At 36.7% G+C, this 19140-nt stretch overlaps 5 protein-coding genes across 6 annotated transcripts; 3 read left to right on the top strand and 2 right to left on the bottom strand.

Moving 5' to 3' along the window:
* Window positions 1–40: 40 nt before the first annotated feature.
* Window positions 41–2337, top strand: Herpud2 (HERPUD family member 2). The gene is made up of 4 exons (NM_001134324.2): window positions 41–433; window positions 719–1053; window positions 1138–1551; window positions 1638–2337. The coding sequence occupies exons 1-4, from the start codon at window positions 299–301 to the stop codon at window positions 1906–1908; spliced, it is 1155 nt and encodes a 384-aa protein (NP_001127796.1). The 5' UTR covers window positions 41–298; the 3' UTR covers window positions 1909–2337.
* Window positions 2338–3150: 813 nt separating this feature from the next.
* Timm50 (translocase of inner mitochondrial membrane 50 homolog (S. cerevisiae)) lies at window positions 3151–5694 on the top strand. The gene is made up of 8 exons (NM_001134325.2): window positions 3151–3569; window positions 3924–4282; window positions 4352–4471; window positions 4560–4667; window positions 4777–4908; window positions 4999–5122; window positions 5214–5317; window positions 5385–5694. Exons 1-8 carry the CDS (start codon window positions 3431–3433, stop codon window positions 5475–5477), a joined length of 1179 nt encoding a protein of 392 aa, NP_001127797.1. The 5' UTR covers window positions 3151–3430; the 3' UTR covers window positions 5478–5694.
* Window positions 5511–7064, bottom strand: LOC100124004 (L-aminoadipate-semialdehyde dehydrogenase-phosphopantetheinyl transferase). The gene is made up of 2 exons (XM_001607753.6): window positions 6860–7064; window positions 5511–6777 (listed from the first exon to the last, which is right to left on the bottom strand). The coding sequence occupies exon 2, from the start codon at window positions 6735–6737 to the stop codon at window positions 5892–5894; it is 846 nt and encodes a 281-aa protein (XP_001607803.1). The 5' UTR covers window positions 6738–6777; window positions 6860–7064; the 3' UTR covers window positions 5511–5891.
* A 346-nt stretch (window positions 7065–7410) lies between these two features.
* Window positions 7411–8660, bottom strand: LOC100115115 (39S ribosomal protein L14, mitochondrial). 2 transcript variants are annotated; one of them, XM_001608193.6, is made up of 3 exons: window positions 8213–8660; window positions 7839–8034; window positions 7411–7732 (listed from the first exon to the last, which is right to left on the bottom strand). In XM_001608193.6, the coding sequence occupies exons 2-3, from the start codon at window positions 8020–8022 to the stop codon at window positions 7479–7481; spliced, it is 438 nt and encodes a 145-aa protein (XP_001608243.1). In that variant the 5' UTR covers window positions 8023–8034; window positions 8213–8660; the 3' UTR covers window positions 7411–7478. The 2 variants fall into 2 exon arrangements, with proteins under 2 accessions (XP_001608243.1, XP_003426730.1); XM_003426682.2 differs by having other exon boundaries at window positions 8111–8290.
* Window positions 7551–17283, top strand: LOC100124006 (RNA exonuclease 5). The gene is made up of 3 exons (XM_001607760.6): window positions 7551–9097; window positions 9172–11735; window positions 16270–17283. Exons 1-2 carry the CDS (start codon window positions 8539–8541, stop codon window positions 10401–10403), a joined length of 1791 nt encoding a protein of 596 aa, XP_001607810.2. The 5' UTR covers window positions 7551–8538; the 3' UTR covers window positions 10404–11735; window positions 16270–17283.
* Window positions 17284–19140: the final 1857 nt, after the last annotated feature.

Raw genomic sequence — 19140 nt, 5'->3', positions numbered from 1 at the left:
GTCTCGGGAGTGGGGCAGATTCATCATCTGTGGTTATTCTAGAGAGTGTGTAGACTCCTCGCCTGCAGGCTGCATCTGCATGCACAATATAAATAAAGCACTCGTAGCTTAGCTGACGTTATAACTACTACCTAGTCTATCAGAATCAGAAATAAGAACAGTTAGTGATAGCCAGTCGTGTAAATATGTTAAAGTTATTGTATTATCGGTAGGAATACAGTAATCAAATTACTTTGGAGTTGAATTTTCCGAACGTCGAAGCTAGTGTTCGTATTGATAAGAATATTCTTCAATAATCATGGAAAAACGTGTTGTCAAATTGACAATTCGAGATTCCAGTCAAGTGCTGGATGACCAAAAAGTGGATTGTGATGAGAACTGGCAAATTGCTCAGCTCAAGGAACATTTGTCAGATCTGTATCCGAGTAAACCAGTGAGTATGACTTAGATATTGATTTGTGTACGATGAAATGTTTCGATTTGGACTCTCAAATTAACACGTATCTCAGTGAATCCGTCATGACTTGCATCCCAAGTCTGATTTACATTACAATTTTAAGAATATTAGCAACCTCTTATCAACTGTTTGCATTGCATGCAAAGTTAAAGCATACGTGTCATTAAATTCCAGCTTATCTACTTATACTATACACATATATAGCAACATTAAAATTTTTATATTCACGTCAGAGTTTAATGATTATTTTTTTGTTTTTAGAAACCTTGTGATCAGAAGCTTATATATTGTGGATATGTTCTTGACAACCATGCACTACTGAAAAATATTTTCCATGAAGATGATAATAATATTAACACATTTATTGTACATTTGTTATGTAAAACAAATCTTAGAAATGTTAAGAAACAGTTAATCGAGGCAACTCAACCTAAAGTTGAGAAGCCTGCTGTGGTCTCCACTGCTGAATCTAATTCAACTTGGGAAACAACCACTCTTAGACATTTTGGTGACTATTCAAGCAGCGAATTAAGCGAACAACAAAGACTTTGGCTTCAGGAAGCCTATAAGTACTATGCTTCATGTTACATGCATTTGTAAGTATACTATACATAGAATCTCTTCACATAGTTATAAATCTTGTTTTGTTCCATTTTTTCATAATTATTCTTATCTTTAAGGTGTTCCACACAAGGATTTGTGGTACCAGACAGGTTTGGAAACTTGCAGACAATGTTTCCTGTCAATATGAATCCTAATTTTGCTGCTGATCATATGAAAAACTATTTAAATCATCCACCGAGAAATCAAGATAGTTCTAGTAGCAATAATGATAATATAAATGATAACAATAGTAATAACAACAATATCAACAACAATAACGTCAATATAAATAATAATAATAATAATAACAACAATAATTTGAACATCAACAATAATCATGTTGAAGAAGATCTTGCCATGGGAAACAACAGAGACTGGCTTGATAATTTCTATACACTCTCTAGAGTAATCGTTTTATTCAGTATAGTGTATTTTTATTCATCTCCGATAAGGTTTATAATTGTTGTTTTCCTGGGATTCGTTATTTATCTGTAAGTATCATTCAAAATTACCTTTAAAAACGTATTATACAAATTAATATTAATCATAACTAATAATGTCCTTTTATTAATCACAGGTATCAGAATGGATTTTTCAGGACTAATCCAGCACTATTTACGGAAAATAATAATGAGCCAGTAGACAATAACAATCGTAGAAATAACAACGAAAATCAAACTCCTGAAGAAAGGCGGCCCTTAGAAGATGCGCCAGCCAGTGAGAACGATGTACCAGCGCAAACTCGTCAAAACGAAAACGACGACCGACCTGGTGCATTGTCGTTCACCTGGATATTTTTTAGTTCGTTCTTCACTTCTCTAGTTCCTGATCATCCAAATATTGCATGATATTTTAATACCAAGTATTTAGTTTATTCAGAATGTTATTATATTTATACTACGAATGTGTAAATTATTCTTTACTTTATAACGAAATGCTTTTATCGAAAATCGATTGTTGTAAGATAAGAAGAATGTATATAACAGAGCGTGTGCGGTAAAAGTTAAATATTTTGTTGTTAATTGAGTTGACAAAAAAGTCGGAGATTACCAGAAACATTGTATTCACTTTGACTAGCTTTACTTGTAATTTGGACAAGCATTTTTGAAAAGTTGTTATTATTTACTATTGTTGTAATTGAATTAATGGTAAAACGCAAATAGTTACTACAGATTTAGATAAAAAAGCTAATTTGATAGAAAAATTATATTTACTATGTATATATAATTTGGAAAGTACACCATTGATAAATAAAGATAATAAATATTATAATAATATATATTTTGATTTCTTTTTTATGCGCATATTCAAGCCGTTTAATAGGTTTAAATCCCTCTTAGAGATTATTGGAAAAAATATTGTGGATAAAAAGTGTAAAATTTATTTCAACATATTTTGTTAATATCAAAATATTTGAGAAATAATCATTAAATGCAATTTAACGGTCCATCAATCAAAATTAAGGCCACGTAAGATCTAGACCTTAGCTACAAGATATCATTTCAATGTTAAATAATGGAATATTGAAACGCCACGTATTCGCACGCTATTCGACCGCGTAGCCGGAAATGCGGAATCCCCAGCGCTGATGATAATGTGATTTCGACGCATCCTGGTCATAGGATTTTAAGCATTCCAAACTTAGCAATTATTTATCACAAAACGTAATAAATTATATCCTGAAAAGGAAGGACTGATTAAAAGGGTTTGCTATTCACAAATCTGCAATTCAAAGAATTTCTAGTTTTCGATAAGAAACCGAAAATTATTGACAAGACACGGATGATATTTTCGTCTTTTCTCAGAAAATGCAGCCCATACACGGATAAAATTAAGGAAATCGTTAGCGATTCAATACCGAATCACGGAGTTAATTAGATTATTAAGAAATTTGCAATTATTGTTGAGTAATAGGTTTCATTCTGAGATATACTTCAAGGAATTAAGTTAAAGTATGCAGCACCATCTGATAGCCATTGGGTAAAATACTTGCCATCGCAATTTTTCAACTGTAACTTTAAAACCGCAATTTGTTCTTCTTGAATTCATGCATTTCAGTCATAGTCTCTGCTCGAAGTACATATATATACACCTTATATGCGGTACACGATAACCGGATAGCCTGCCTGATGATAAGTTTTTGAAATCGCGAGGATTAGGGTTAGGTTTATATTTTTAAATATATTTTAGTAATAAAAGTTGCAAACTTTTAATGTTTAATCTATAAGTAAATAAATCATTCAATGTGTATTCGCACTATAAATAAATAAGCTTTTCATCGTTAAATATCGAATAAACCTAATGTTAAATACAAGTTAACTTAGTTTAAGAAGTGTTTCACGTTATCACGTAAATATATAAAATACTCAAATGTTGTTTTTAAGAACATATCGCCTTGTGAGTAAAGCTCAGAGTTGGGGTCATTGTACAAAGTTCTTTTCCCAACAAAGTTCTTCAAGAATATTCAATGTAGTACTGGTTAATTCCAACAGACAATGTGCAACCAATAGTTAGTATACATTTATGTAATTTTTATAGTATTCTAAGGCAATTTTATCAATAAAAAGATCAACAATTAATGACTTGATTGTTAAATTCACTGTACGTAAATTTTTTCATATAAAGTTTTCAAAGTCATAGGGTATCATTCAAGTTGGTGCCGATTCTTCTTTTTTGTAAACTAGTTTGATTTATTATAGTTAAATGTAGATTTTGTACAGATATTTTCATTTTTCTTATAATTTTAAAGTATTTTATTTAGGTAAAATATCATAATATTTTTATCTTAAATTTTGTGTTTTTTTTTTATTTGGTGACCAAACTTATAGCATAAATAATAATCCAAATGTATATGATATTTCAGCTTGTTGGTCCAAAATAACAAATTCTCCATCAAATATTAGAGTTTTCCCATACATACAGTCGGCATGCTATAGTACACAAAAAGATGCACAAAATCACAATAATACTGAAAAAGTCACTGATGGTTTTGATGAAGAAGCTGAGCGTAATCAACAAAATCAAAGATCCTGGAAGATGATGAAGTACAGCTTCATATTTTTTGGTGTATCAATGACTCTTGCTGGTTCAATGTTGATTTATGATATCAGTAAACCTAAGTATGACGAGGATGGAAATGTTATTGAAGATGAATTTAGTCACATGCCTTTCATTTTTCAACTGTACAATAGGGTGAAAAAGGAATTTTCCTACTACAAAAAGGTAAAAAATAATTAATTTCTTTGCTAATTGATTTTTTTTTTTTTAGTTAATAATTTTTGTATGTTATAGTTGGTGCAAGAACCAAGCAGAGACAAACTTCTTCCAGATCCATTACAACATCCATACATTCAGCCACCTTACACAGTGATATTTGAAATGACAGATGTTCTAGTACACCCTGATTGGACGGTGATTATGCATACTTGACTTAATTTCTTTTATTTATACATAAGCATAATTCTTTATTGTTTTGTAACTCGTCTTTTGCTTGTTTTAGTATCAAACTGGATGGCGGTTCAAAAAACGACCTGGTATTGACCATTTCTTAGAAGCAATTGCTCCACCACAATTTGAAACAGTTGTATATACTGCTGAACAGGGCATGGTGAGTTTAAAAAAAATAATATAGATGTGTTCTAAACTTTATGTATTGTAAATCGTTTTCACTCAATAGAATACATGAATAACGATTATTCTGATTTACATTTGTTTAGACGGTATTTCCAATATTAGATGCCCTTGATCCTCAAGGCTACATAATGTATCGACTTGTGCGAGATGCTACCCGATTTGTTGATGGACACCATATAAAAGATCTTGATGCACTTAACAGAGATCTCAGTAAAGTAAGTTGTACATCAGTTATACAAATTTTGCGGATAATGCAACGCATAGGTATTTTATGCAAATTTTAATTTTACGTCGCATTTACACAGGTTATTGTAATTGACTGGAATCCAGACAGCGTCAAATTCCACCGAGAAAATTTGTTGAAAATACCTCGATGGACCGGTAACGATAACGATACAACATTGTACGATTTAGCCGCCTTCCTTAAGAGTATGTATAATTTTTAATTATTAAAAAGTAAATTAAAAGTATTACGATTGATTAAACATTTTAATTGATTCTAATTAAATACTTTTTACAGCAATTTACGCGACGAACGTAGAAGATGTGAGAGAAGTTTTAAATTATTACCGACAATTTGATAATCCCTTAGAAACGTTCCGAGAAAACCAAAGAAAACTACTTGTAAGTAAACTTATGATGAAAATGATAATAACGATAATAATTATTATATGATTATGATCTGTTACAGTCACAGTTGGAAATAGAGGAGAGCAAACTACAAAAAGAAGAGCATAAAAAATTGACGTCGAAATGGCAACCGTCTTTCCTTCGTAACTATTAGTATAGTACAAATAAATTTAATTTAAAAAAATTGTTATCTTTTATTTTTTTAATAAGACATTTTTCGGTCGTACAGCGTGACTTAAAACTTCACCAATCGCTAATTCACATGTGGTTGCATAATCATGGATTCATCTTTTATTAAGCTCCTTCGAAAAAAAGTTCAAATAACAATATAAAATGTGCCATCTCATTAAAATAATGGATTTATCAATTAATTTTTTACGCATTTTATTTTTATTCTAAAAAAATATGTTGTGTATATACAGAGCAAGTTTTTTTTTTTAGTAGCTAAAGATTGGCTCATTGTTGTATTATCTATCCCAATAAATACTGCATGAGTTCAAATAATTTATTTAATATGAAAAATATTATTTTATACATGTTAAAAGATTGTTACTCCTTGCTTTTACATCTAAGATGGACATTGCTCTTTCAAAAAGAACCTTTTAGTGTATTCAAGATCAGGTGATGAACGAGGTACTGACTTGTCCATGACTTGTTGAAAGTTCAAAACTTTGAAAAAATTATCACAGATAGAAGAATTGGTATCAAAATCAGTAGAATCTAAGGCAACAGCAACACAGTGATCCTTATCTATCAATGATTCTTCAAATGTATAATCCTGTTTTTTATCATTTACATACAAACAGGTATCTCTTGTTATTCGATTCTCTTGTAGTTCAGATTGTATCTTAAAATTTAATTTATTCAGATCTGCTGAAACTCCAATTGAAAGAGCCTTTGTGTAGCTTTCTTTCAGAGCCCAATTTCTGCAAAAATTGGCAATTTGCTTTTGTTCGGAAATGTTTGTGCCTCGAATAGTTTTCCACTCATCCGACGTGAAGTTTCGATTCATGATACGAAAAAATTCATTCAGTGCTTTTCCACCTGTGTATTCAAGCTTCATTATATCAACACCAACAGTCCTGCTTTCAATTTCTCCAGCAAGAACTGTGTAAGAGCCATGATGAGAAATGTTGAAATTGACTTTGGGAGTATCAGGTAGAGCTTTGTAAGTGGGTTTATCGTAATTATCCCTTGAAAATTCTACAGTATTATAGGGAATGCCTGCGGTTTCACTAACATACTTTCTCATCAATAGTCTTCCTATCAGTGACGCTTTCACATCTTTTTTATAAACAAATTTATCTAATCGAGCCTTTTCATCAACCTGCAAACATGATACTGCAAATGAAAATTCTTGCTCCGAAGGTTCCCATTTTGCTAGATTAAAAGCCCATCGAACACTGGAAGACATTTTTTGGTATTATTTCAGAATTTGGCCATCACATTTCACTCTGAAATGAGAATAAAAGAATTTAGAATTAAGAATCATACATTTTTACATCATTTATTAGCATATTAGTAGATTGCACTCACGAAGACCGTCGATAACTATCGGATAAAAAGCTCCGAACTCCGAACGCAACAAAAGCACTCGGCATTTAGATACATTCTAATGCACGGCTATAGAACTAGAACTATACTTATAAGAACCAGCTCCCATCCCCTGCATGCATGGCTAGAACGCAACCACGTGTGATATCGCGTATTTTGACTACAGAATGGTGACTTCAAGAACGCGAGAATGACGTCACGCGGCGGGATCTTTGAATAATTGAACGAGCATAGAAATGCTTTCATTCGCGAAATTGCGTAATGCGTATTAAAAGTCCGCAGGTAAGTAATAGATTCGTTGGTGCTGCCCTGATCTTAGAAGTAAGTAGCATCAGCTATTTTCATGCAGTTTATTACTGTATTCTAAATCTGCCCGGCATCTTATTTCAAGCAAAACTTATTATAAAAATTTATTTAACTTTAAAAATGGAGGTCCCTTCTTTATCAGCTGATCTAAGAGCATTCTCAACTCTTGCAAATCTGAATGCACTCCTTTAAATACAACAAAATATGAATAATTAAAAAAATATGAGTTAACGAGAGATATGAATTTATTAAATTTTTTTTTAATTACAAATTATTACTAAATGTAGTATTAAATTCAAAGAAATCTTGTAGCAATTGCAATCAATTTGGTATAATCAGCACCTTTTGAATGCGTCTTCTCCTTCAGAATAGTCCTTAGAATATGTGGAATGGGTACATGAATTCGTGTACCAAGTGGAGTGCCATTGTCGTCTATCAAGACAAGATTATTGGAATCAAACTTGGGCACTTTACGATTTTGATTTTGTTTTAAACCAACAAGAATACCCTTCTTCTTTTCACCTTTGATAGCCACCATCACCTTGTCACCTATAAATACCAATGAGATTAGGTAAACACGTAGAGCAAAAGTAAGATTGCGTTTTTAGATTTTAGATATATCAATGAATTTCAATTATAGAAATTTTCTAATTACCAATGTATCCAACGCCCTTTTTGTTATAAATGTGGAAACAGTACGGAGGCTTCCCTTCAAGCATAGCTTGTTTTCCAATTTCACTGTTGTCTACTACCCTGAGTCTAGACAATCTAATTATTTGATTGGCAACAGCAGATGTGCAAATTCCTCTCGATGCAATACACAACGCCGAGATGTTCATGGTGAATCCTTACTGAAAATAAACAAAATTTTCATTCAGGGCAATCAATTGTTATCAATGGCACAGTGTTATTGTATCAATTACTAACGCAATATACACTATTTTGATATTGATACAAGTTTGTAGCTACTTATTAAGTTTTAAAATTACACTATTTCATTAAAGGATAAAATGTCTTTTTACAACTAACCGGATATATCGAAAAAACAGTCTGTATTCTCTGAAGTCCAAAAATTTACGACACCCAAACCCAACCTTTTTCAGGTTATGTTTACAACGCCATCTGCAAAACGTGCAACTCTCCGAGCAGACGCCAAAAAATCACTTCACTAAAGCCATAGCACAGTCGCACGCGACTTATTTGTGTTTTTATCACGGACCCACGTGTTTAACAAAAGTACCTTTATTTTCCAATTAACGCTAGTCGGGTACGGGTCTCAGCCCCTTGATTGCATCAAAATTAGCAAAATTACATTCTCGTAAAAAAGCGGCTTCAAATGCGAAATTGACGGCAAAATGTCAGACGAACCGTTAACCAAAAAACCAAAACTTTCTGGAGAAGAGTTTGCTCAGTTGAAGGAAAAATTAAAGGAAAGAAAGAAAAGGCTTACTGCCATCCCAAGGATCAGATTGTTAGCAGTGGGTGAAAGTGCCAGTCTCTGTGATACTATCAGCGAAGAAGATAGGATACCGATATTTCTCGGCGATGTTCAGCGACTTCTCGTCTACTCGATGCTTGGACACCATGCGCCTTATTCGCCGGAGAGGTGGATCAAGCTTGATAAATACAACAAAGTTTCGCACACCGTGGTCTTCATAGTCGAAGGATTGTCCATTAATCATTACGTGACAAACGAATCAGCGTTTAAACACCTGACATCCAATTTGGAACACAAGCTGGAGCTTATCACTCCTTCGAGCTACGGCGGATCTGTTGTGGATGAATTAGCTGCTGTACCGCTTACTGGAACGCAGAAAGCTAAATTACTCAAGAAGTTTGGCTCGATGGAAGAAGCTATGAAAAGCAGCGGGGATATAATAAAACTCTTTAGGACAATTTTTCCAATGCAACCAGGTAATCAAGAATTTAGTAACATATTTTCATTTCTCAATGGTGCCTCAAATTTTAACATTTTATTTTAATTTCAGTTGTTAAAAAGGACACAGATGCAGATAAAGATATACAATTACCCCCTACGGATAAGTTTTCGAGAACCGAGCTGATACTTTCTCCTTGGCAACTCGTTGAAGAAAATTACCCAATACCATTGAAAGGAGGACTCGCCAAGAAATACGACGATTACGTACTGACAAAAGATGAATATGTTGAAGTTAATTCAAAGTCACCAATGTATGGTCTGGATTGTGAGATGTGTAGAACAACCAGTGGCTTTTTAGAACTTACAAGAATATCAATAGTAGATGAAAAGTTAAATATAGTATACGACACTCTGGTAATGCCAGACAACAAAATTGTTGATTACCTTACTAGGTTCAGTGGTATCACAGAAAAAATGTTAGAGAATGTAAATGTAAAACTAGCAGATGTACAAAAATTCCTAAGGGCTTTTCTGCCTCCTGATGCCATTCTGGTTGGACAGAGTCTTAATTCAGATCTACACGCTCTCAGGATGATGCATCCATACGTCATAGACACCTCAGTTATATTTAACCTTACAGGTGACAGATTCCGCAAAACAAAATTAAAAGTTTTATCAGAAGCCTTCCTTAACGAAAGAATTCAAACAGGCAAAGCAGGTCATTGTTCAACTGAAGATTCTCAGGCTTCCATGAAATTAGTCCAGTTGAAATTGTTACACAGTATTCATTTTGGTGACTCTGTACTGATTGACCAGTCTTACATAGATTCATACGAAACGAAAATTAAAGAAGACAAAAAATCGGTTCGACTAAAACAGGATGAAACTTGTACTTTGAGCTCTTTGATTTTCAAACATGTCACAAAAGTAGACCAGAAGACAGCAGCCATTTTTGGATGCAACGAAGTCATGAATGACTATTCAAAGATTTTGAAAAACTCCAGTCTGAACATCATGGAAGATAAACACTTTGACAAAGGTGACAACGTGAGACTGGTCATAGCAGACAGCAACAAGGAAGCCATCACCAGGTGTTCACAGATCGCTATGGAACATGCCTTAAACTTTTGCCACATCAAGTTGAATGAAGAACAATTGTCCGAAGAAAAATTACCCAAGACTTTGAATTCCGTTGACAAGTGGGTGAAAAAGCTCTGGCAACACACGGCGTTGCACGGTTTGGTCTGTGTTATTTTCAGTGGAGAAAAAAATTCCTCAAACGGAGCTTGCTTCTTGAATATCAAAAAGAACATCGAAGAACTCAATGGCGATTCTACGTGAATATGCGTATTTATTTATATAAGATAAATTTCGTATTTTGTAAGCTTTTTTTAAAGTAAGTTTTTCAATAAGTACTGTGCTCTCATTGTGAGTTATATTTGAAAAAAAACTTTATTTGTCCCATTGACAACTTTACTTTTTTTTCCAATAATCCATGTAAATAAGTCTACGTATACTGTAAATACTTAACTTGTGAGCAATCACAAATAAAACGAACGTTTGTTATATAATTTTTTGTACTTATTTCGCAGAAAACCGTTAATCAACAGAGATTTCAACTCCTCATTACACCTGCAGATGTATAAAATATGTTGGACAAAAGATGAATGAGCATTCCCGACATCGCGGCTTTCTCATCGATCTTCTCGTGCAGGAATCCAAAAGGGAAGCAGCCGATTAATTCGTCGCGGCCGAAACGAATCGGCGCTTTAACGCATCGTCGTAGATCAGTTTTTGCCAAAAGTCAACGACAATATAATTCGCGAGACCAGCGAATATTCTCGTGTGCGTTATTCGATACGATGCTATTCGTCGTCGTCTGTCTGCGTAAGCCTTTTTCAAAAACGACTTCATTTTCATGTCTCTGCGACGTTGTAATAAGGTTGGGCGTATAATTAATGTATCATTAACTGTTGGAATATGCTCTTGATTTTTGAAAACAAAATTATTTACTCGGTCGGAAGTATATCCGTATATTTATAAGCGCTGACTAACTTTTATCCACTTATAAAGTCCAAATCGAATTAGTAATCGGAGCGCTTATAGTTTTGGCAGAAAAAGCACTTTTCGAGAATCTTTGTCGTCGTTATCCCAAAATAATGCGGCTTGTAACGACGAAATTAAAAAAATAATAATATCGTTTGTAAAAGCATGAAAATATGCGAAATGTTCATTCTCATTAGCGAATTCGTTGAAACGATACACAGCGAGGCGATATTTCTACCAAAAACAATAGTCTTAAAACAACAGCCGCAATTTTTCCAATTCCCCTCTCTCCACACCTGCATCAGACCGATTTTCCGTCACTCTTCCTCTCTCTCTCTCTCTCTCTCTCTCTCTCTCTCTCCCGTCGCGTCTTATTCTTATCCTCATCTCTCGCGACTCTCTCTCTCTCTCTCTCTCTCTCTCTCTCTCTCTCTCTCTCTCTCTTTCCTCTCCATCTCCTCGTTCCATCCGCAAGCTCAGGAGGGTAGTGGGACGAGCGACGGGCGAAAACGGACGCCGAGACTCGTCCGTGGGAGTCGTTCTGGTACTTCGGGAGACGGCGCATCTCGAGGGACGATACACCCGATTATACGTGGCTCGAGCCTTTTTTTAACGGACCATCCATAGGTACGACCATCATCTCTCTTTTCTCTCGAATCTAGTGTGTTTTCAGTGCGTATGATAAGTAGATACTTAATGTGTGACTCGTTCGCTCAACCGATCGCGATTGTAACGGCCGGCTGATCGGCGACTTTTTTTATACGTAGAGATTTAATTGCGCAAACCGTCGGCGCGTTTATGCCGATCGACGATTGATAACCGCCCTTCGATATGCATCGTGTGCTTGACAAGCGATTTTTTTTATTCACCTTTGATGTATAACGTCGTGCCGAAGGCGCTCCGTGCGCGATTTTGAAATTTAGCGCCGAGGGAGAGAGGCGAGAGCCGCACGCTCTATTTACCCATTTAGTGTCTTGGATTTAAGGCTATTTTTAATTTTGCACTTGGGTTTTATTCGTTTTATTCGTTGCTCACGTTGCGGTTTTTTTTCTTTCGACGGTTTATGTGGTCGATTGAAAATTTGTTGTCGTTACATAACAATGGTTCGGATTTTTTCAAGACAATTAAATTTCAAAATTAGACAATCAAACAATCGCACTACCGCGATACATCAACTTTCCAATCCAAACGAAAATAAACGATCGTAATCTCAAATCGGCGAGTAATTCGATACCCGACCGAAAAAAGCTCAACCGCCTGCAACCAATTAATCAATAATAAGCATCGGTGGTATAGTGTGCAGTCTGAAATTTTTCAAAAATTTCAAATCGGAAAATCGTTGCAGCCCATGATATAACAACGTTCTGTAATCGATATCTGACGATTCGAGACAATGTCTGGCAGCTAAATTTGGCGGCACCACAGCTGCTGCAGAGGCGCGCTCGCGTTCGTTAACTTATTGCGTAATGTTCGCCGTCGTCGTGCTGTACGTTCGTTTCCTTTTTCTTTCACCTCGCAGATCGTCGGTTCAATTATACACCTTTTAACCCTACTATACTATCCACATCGAATTCGGCGGTGTAGTTTACACCTATTATAATGTTCAGTTATATTTCAGCCGCTTGTGTATTCGTTCAGAAAAAAAAAAAAAAAAAAATTAACAAACTATTCGCAGCAGCCGCATTTCGCCTCTTCTTTTCCTTCGCGAGAGAAGCGGAAAGTCTATTTCGGAATATGACCCAAATACCGTCAGACGCTCGAAAGAATTGAAAGAAACGCTCCCGTCGCTGCGCGCCTCTATAAAACATTTACATTTATGCGCGTCGGGGCTCGAGAAAAAAAGCTAATTCGAGGCGCGAGGGTCGATGGAACCCCGGGGATGTATGTGCAGCGCAGTATAGTGTATAAGTTTTCTTAATTTAAAATCCGCGGAGCTACGGTACAATGAAAGATTTACGAGCTTGTTAACGACATGAAAATTCCGCCGTTCGTTTTCCACGCGTGAATGATATATATCTCGGAGTGTATAATAACGACGGCTCTAAAAATCTCCTCCTCGAATTTTCAGTCAATTGTTCCGTCGCGAGAGCGATGACAGATTTAAAAATCCCGCCTCGTGTTTTGATCGTATAGGCAACGATTATAATACCAGGAGTTTGTATTATATACACTCGGGGGGAAAAACAGGAAATGCATCAGAGAGACTGCGAAAACAGTGGCATTTATTTCTGTCAGCGGTGTCACTCGCGAAAGCGTGTAGACAACGCATCGTACTATTAGTCGCGCTATGCATCATACGAGAGGCGAATATGATGAAGAAACGTCTTCATTAATCCTGTCGTGTTTTGTTGTGTCTGAAATTTCACGTATAACGCGTAAATACCATCCCTGACCCAATTTTGACTCGTATAAGGATATCGCTCCATAGCTCTTTGAAAAAGACAATCTTCCATGAGTTATAGATGACATTCAAAGGTGCGCGCGCGCGCGCGAGAAAACTTGGCTGGGAGCTCTGAGTCAGAAACTAAAAGCGTTAGCATAGCTTAAATAACTCGTTGTCGGCTCTTCAAAGTGACTCTCTCTCTCTCTCTCTCTCTCTGGCATGACACTGAACTGTTCCACTCGGCTTGCTCTTTCCTCGTGCATTATGTCGCGAGTTCATTATGAAATAATACTGCGCTTGATTATCTCGATGCTCCGATTACTGAACTTCGCGAATGGGACCAGGATGAGATTTGAATTTATCAAATTTTGATTATTAGCGCAACGAGGCGATTAAAATCGTGACAGCTCCAATCGAGGAGCCAAGGATTTAATTGGGAGTTTGTGAAATCGAATATTCGTTGCCAATTGTCTTCGAGCCATTGGGAATCGCAAACAGCAAATTTATTGCTTGTCGATCTTTTGCAAATAAATATAGATTATCGTGTTTTCTCGCTCGATTTCGCCACGCGCGCAATAATATATTTTAAAATCTTTCACAGCTATTCCGATAATTGATTCACTCCGCTGCAGCATCAGCAGCAAGAAAAATATGTTTGCGATGCTGCTGCATCTGATCCGTTTCCAAAGGACGCCTCCGCCTTAATTACACGTTTGTCTGGCTAAATCGAGGCTGAAAAATAAGAAAAGATCAAGTTGGCTCCTCACCTCGGATCCTTGACATTTTCCCTATCGGCGCGGAAAATTCGCGATGACGACAAATTGAAATCGCGCTTGCGCCAACGACTCTCGCCGAATTGTTTACGTATACACGCGGTTGAGTTTGCAACGGTAGGGGTTTACAATTAGCCGATGACGGCCACTTCCACGAATCCGCGCGGATTTAGAATTTTATTTTTTTCTCTCCGGTTTCGCTTTTACGCTATATTTTCTTTTTTATTGTGAACGACGTTCGGGAATGACGTCGGGTATGACGCTCGTGTCGGCTCGGACTCACTTTATTTATTGGTCCGACGAACTCGAGCTGTGTGTGACCTTCCGTTTTACACTTCGACAACATTTTTCAAATAGCTGATGCAAAAGTTAGGATAAAATTTAGATTTAATTTAATTTCAAAAAATAAATGTAAGTGCGCATTGTTCCACTCTGAAAAAGATATTTTTAATATTTATAAAAAAAAGTTGCGAGTCTAAGCAACACTTCATTTCGATTTGTGTCTATGAATGTCAAAATAAAGCAGTTTTGGAGTTTGGACTGGTCCTACCGCTTAAACTCCGTGTCTGACGCTAGGCGGCGCATAGACGATTTTCCATTTCCCTCAGCGCTATCTGCGAGTCCGGTGCATATGTATAGCGGTTTGTCACCTATACTCTGTCAAAACAGCCTTCTTTCGGGCCTACTTAAGCCGCTTATGCTAAAATGGCGATTAGATGAACCCTTGCTAATAAGTTGACATAGCCAAACAGTTCGATTATAAAATAAAGTCGTCCGCCAGATAGGCGCTTCCGTTAAATACACGCGTTTAAAATTCCCAAAATTGGCAGTACTTACAGCCTCCCTCGCTGACACAAAGAAACAACTATATAGCAGCTCAGGTAGAGAATAGAGGACAGTGCAGAAAGATTATGAGGCGTGCTGATCTCGCCGCCGCCGCGACGCTTCGATTCACGGGCACCAAATTAGATGTGGTCTATTTTGGCCGCGCGCACATAACCCGTCCGCTCCAGTTTGCCGCTTCCTCGAGCACAGAATCTCCGAGAGAAAGAACGATTCGTTCGAATGATCGGCGAGCAGTGTTTGCGAGTGGAAAACACGCACGTGGCGCTTAGTCGGTATATTTACTTTTTTTTTTAAAGGGGTTGCATTGATTCTTCCGTTATCTTCGGACCTGTTTTACCGACTGTAGGATGTGATTTAACGTTGCACTTTGTTCATAAAAATATGATTATTAAATAATGTAGTATACAAACATGTGTGAATTGAATTTAACTTTGTTTCGAATACTTATATTTAGGAAGTCGACCAAATTGCCAGCTTCACGATTTTTTAACGACCGTCGTAAAGCCGAGTGGGCGCGTGTTGTCTCCGAGATTTCGATCTGATCTTCCGAGTGGTGACGTTTTTGTGGCAGCGTCGACGCTAGTATCGAGTCTAACACCTCGTATAAAAATAGAAAGATTCTTTAAACGTCGCAGACTCCCGTCAGTCGTTGACGGAAATTATTGCTACTCCAACCGAGAAAGTGCAGTACTGGCTTCTCTGCTGTTACGTTACAAACATATATATTTTTTGATTGAAAAACATTTTATTTCATCTGTGAGGATCTGCACTATTTTATTTGAATTATTTATCATCATCACTACCGCACTTATAGTAAATAATCGAGTGTCGACACCTTATGTAGCCAGATAAATTTATACAACTTTACCGTGATTTATACGTTGAGATACGCGAAACCGAGCAAATAAATAGCAAAACTTTCGTAAGCAATACTACGCGAACAATCGTCATTGAAAAGCTACTGTAAAATAAAATACGAGCCTCGAGAAAGTTGCCAACAATTAAGAAATGTTGGCCAACTCGACGCTGAACCATTTCCATCTCGCGCATCATTGCCATAACGCTTCCTACGATACCGATTCTCACACACGCGCGTCCGACTATTCTCAACCTCTACCGCTTGCTGATTTTAACAGCCCACTCCAATTATCGTTTCCAGCGTTCGCAGCGGCCACAAGGCGTACCAGCACCTCAACAGGAACGACAACAGCAGCTAATTACCGATTAAGATGTCGAGGCCGATTCTGAGCAGGCCGCGCACTCGCGTCTACGGCTGCAACTACGACAAGGGCGAGTCCTACTACAAGCCAACGATCGAGAACCTGGACAGGAAGTACAGCGGCCGTCCTCTCTTCTCCGAGCCACGAAACTCGCTCGCCGACGAGATCGCCGCGCGCCGTAGCGACATCGGTAACATCTTCAGTCGTTTTCCCAAGTGGTTTTAAAGCGAGACAACAACAACTACAACAACAATCAACTTCATATGATATGATACCTCAGTCGATAATCGATCATTTTTAGACGAATGGAGTGACGATGCGCGGATACTTCCTTTTCGGTGCGGCTTTCGATCGGTATGACGCGCGATAACGATTTTTTTCTTTCTTTCTTCGCGAGCGAGGTGCGCAATCGCAAGTTTCTCTCGTCAGTATTAATTGTCATTCGATCTATTTTTGGTGGAATCGGGAAGTAATGGAGAGAAGCTTGATCGGTAAATAATCGCATTCGAAATTCGATTCAGATACGTTATTATAGTACAAAATGACATTGCAACCTCGACGGTTTAATTATACATATAATATACGGTAGTCACGACGTGTCGTCTGTAGTTTCTGTGTTACCTCAACCTCTGTATGTGAATAATAACACGAACGATCGGTCCGTCGGTAAAACAGAAAATCCATATCGGGAAATCGGACACTATACCACACATACGATATACTGAACAACATTGAGTATATAATAATATATATCTGTCGTTTTTTTTCTTGTCCGGAATGTGTTACCCAGTTCTTAATCTCTCTTTTGAAAGATTGTGCAGCCCTCTGTTGTGCGTTTGTCAATTTACCGGCCCACACCATTTGTTGTCCATAATCATTGTACTGAACACTGACTTGTTGAATAAATGTTTGCCTCATTTTCTATGAAAAATTAAAGAAACGAGTATTTCAGACGCATGAGTTTGTTGAATATCTATATATTTTTACAGACGGTCTTTATATTTGTTGGGGTCTTGCTAATGAGTTTTTCTCACGAATGCCTTTCTCTCTTTTACTCTACTCTTTCGACCCCTTCTTATTCTTTCTTCACAAGTTTCTGTTGTGTTTTTATTTTTTATTTTTATGTACATACGTTATTATTGTTTTATATTTAAGACTACAATTTTTGGTTGATTTTGTTATTATTTTGTACATATTTTCTGGTATGTGTTTTTTTAGTTCACTCTACGTTTCTATATTTTAGTTTTGGACTTTTACTTTTTGCGGTTGCGCTGATTCTGTCTACTCTGCCTTACGATTTTCCACCTATGCCTTTCCTTATTTTTCAATCTCGTATAAGTCAAGATTTTTTAACAAAAGAAATGAAAAGAAAATTAAAGTGAGCGTCGCAAATGATGTAAATAAGTTATAAATGTACTTTATATTAATCGAAAAAGCAACGTTTCAGACGAAACGAAAGCTCCTCAACTAAAACTGCAAGATTTACAAGTTTAACAATGTGTAAACTGTTAATATACGAAATTTAACAATTGACACATCGTCTATGTTTGCAAAATCACAGAGCAAACACACTTTTAAAATACAATTAATCAATAATTATCGAATGTACAGCAATTATACTGCTATATACGTCCTCTTGACAATTTATACACTATTTTTACAATTAGTGCAATGACTAATTTACATATTTTCTAAAGTAGACTCAAAATAGAATTGATCGCGCTACTTGTTAAAAAAATAAGTGATAGTTAAAATTCAACCTTACACACTTCTGAACTCCTGCAATTAGCTTTGAAGTGAAAGCCCAAAAGCTCTCGTAAATAGCACGGTTCGTTAAAGAACGTGATTCTATCTGCTTCACTGCTTCTATAGAACTGTAAAAAATGCACGAGTGTGAGCTTCTCGACATATAAATGGGTTGTGCTATATATGCATACTACTGGCTTTTTTTAATGATTTATATATTATTTTTTTCGTACATCGATGATGTGGATCGTTAAATTCCGCAAATGTTTGCGACAATCGTCCAAGTCGAATCCTAGTCCACCGGTAGATAGGCCGATGGCCCGTGGCAGATGACCTTGAACTACTTTCAACGATGCACGTCGCGAGAGAATATCCGCGGCGCGAAGGTTATTTCCGCAATACTAGAACTTATTCCGAGAGCAGAGCGTAGGTGTGAGGTCTGGTGGATTTAATTAGAATTCGGAGCGCGGTTTAGAAAGCTGAACTTGAGCTTCCAGCGAGCACAAGGCTTGCTTTCACGGAAATTTATTGTTTCGCTGCTTCCTAAACGGTGTTATGACGTTGGTTGAAAATTGTTTCGATTTTTCAGGCTTTTACTACACTAAGATTACAAATTTTCTATTTCTGCTGAAGCAACGAAGTAAACGATGCTAAATAATGCAATAAAAGCGAATGTAAAGAACTTAATACGTTACATTAAAAAAGTTTATGCTCTACGACTCTATACCCACCAAGTCGTGCTGTACATACTTATGCATAAAAAAGCGCTTAAAACCAAAAACTATCTACATACTCAATTAACAATCGTCACTAAATGCGCAAGCATTAAATGCACGATGAAAATTATTCGATAGTGTAAAGAAAAATAAAAGACCACACACTACCCCGTACAAACACACAAACACACCTGTCCGTTTTTTCCAGGCACTCGCGACCTGGCGGGCAGCGCGCGTCACGGTGCCCTGGCTCGCGGCGACTTCGACGTCGACTACGAGGCCTCATCCCCGTCGACCCGTCGTCCACTGCCACCCCTCGACACACTGTTCGACGACGAGGAGACGATG

Source organism: Nasonia vitripennis, chromosome 5, assembly GCF_009193385.2.
Source record: "Nasonia vitripennis strain AsymCx chromosome 5, Nvit_psr_1.1, whole genome shotgun sequence".
Classification (NCBI taxonomy): domain Eukaryota; kingdom Metazoa; phylum Arthropoda; class Insecta; order Hymenoptera; family Pteromalidae; genus Nasonia; species Nasonia vitripennis.
This window is presented reverse-complemented; position numbering and strand designations above follow the sequence as displayed.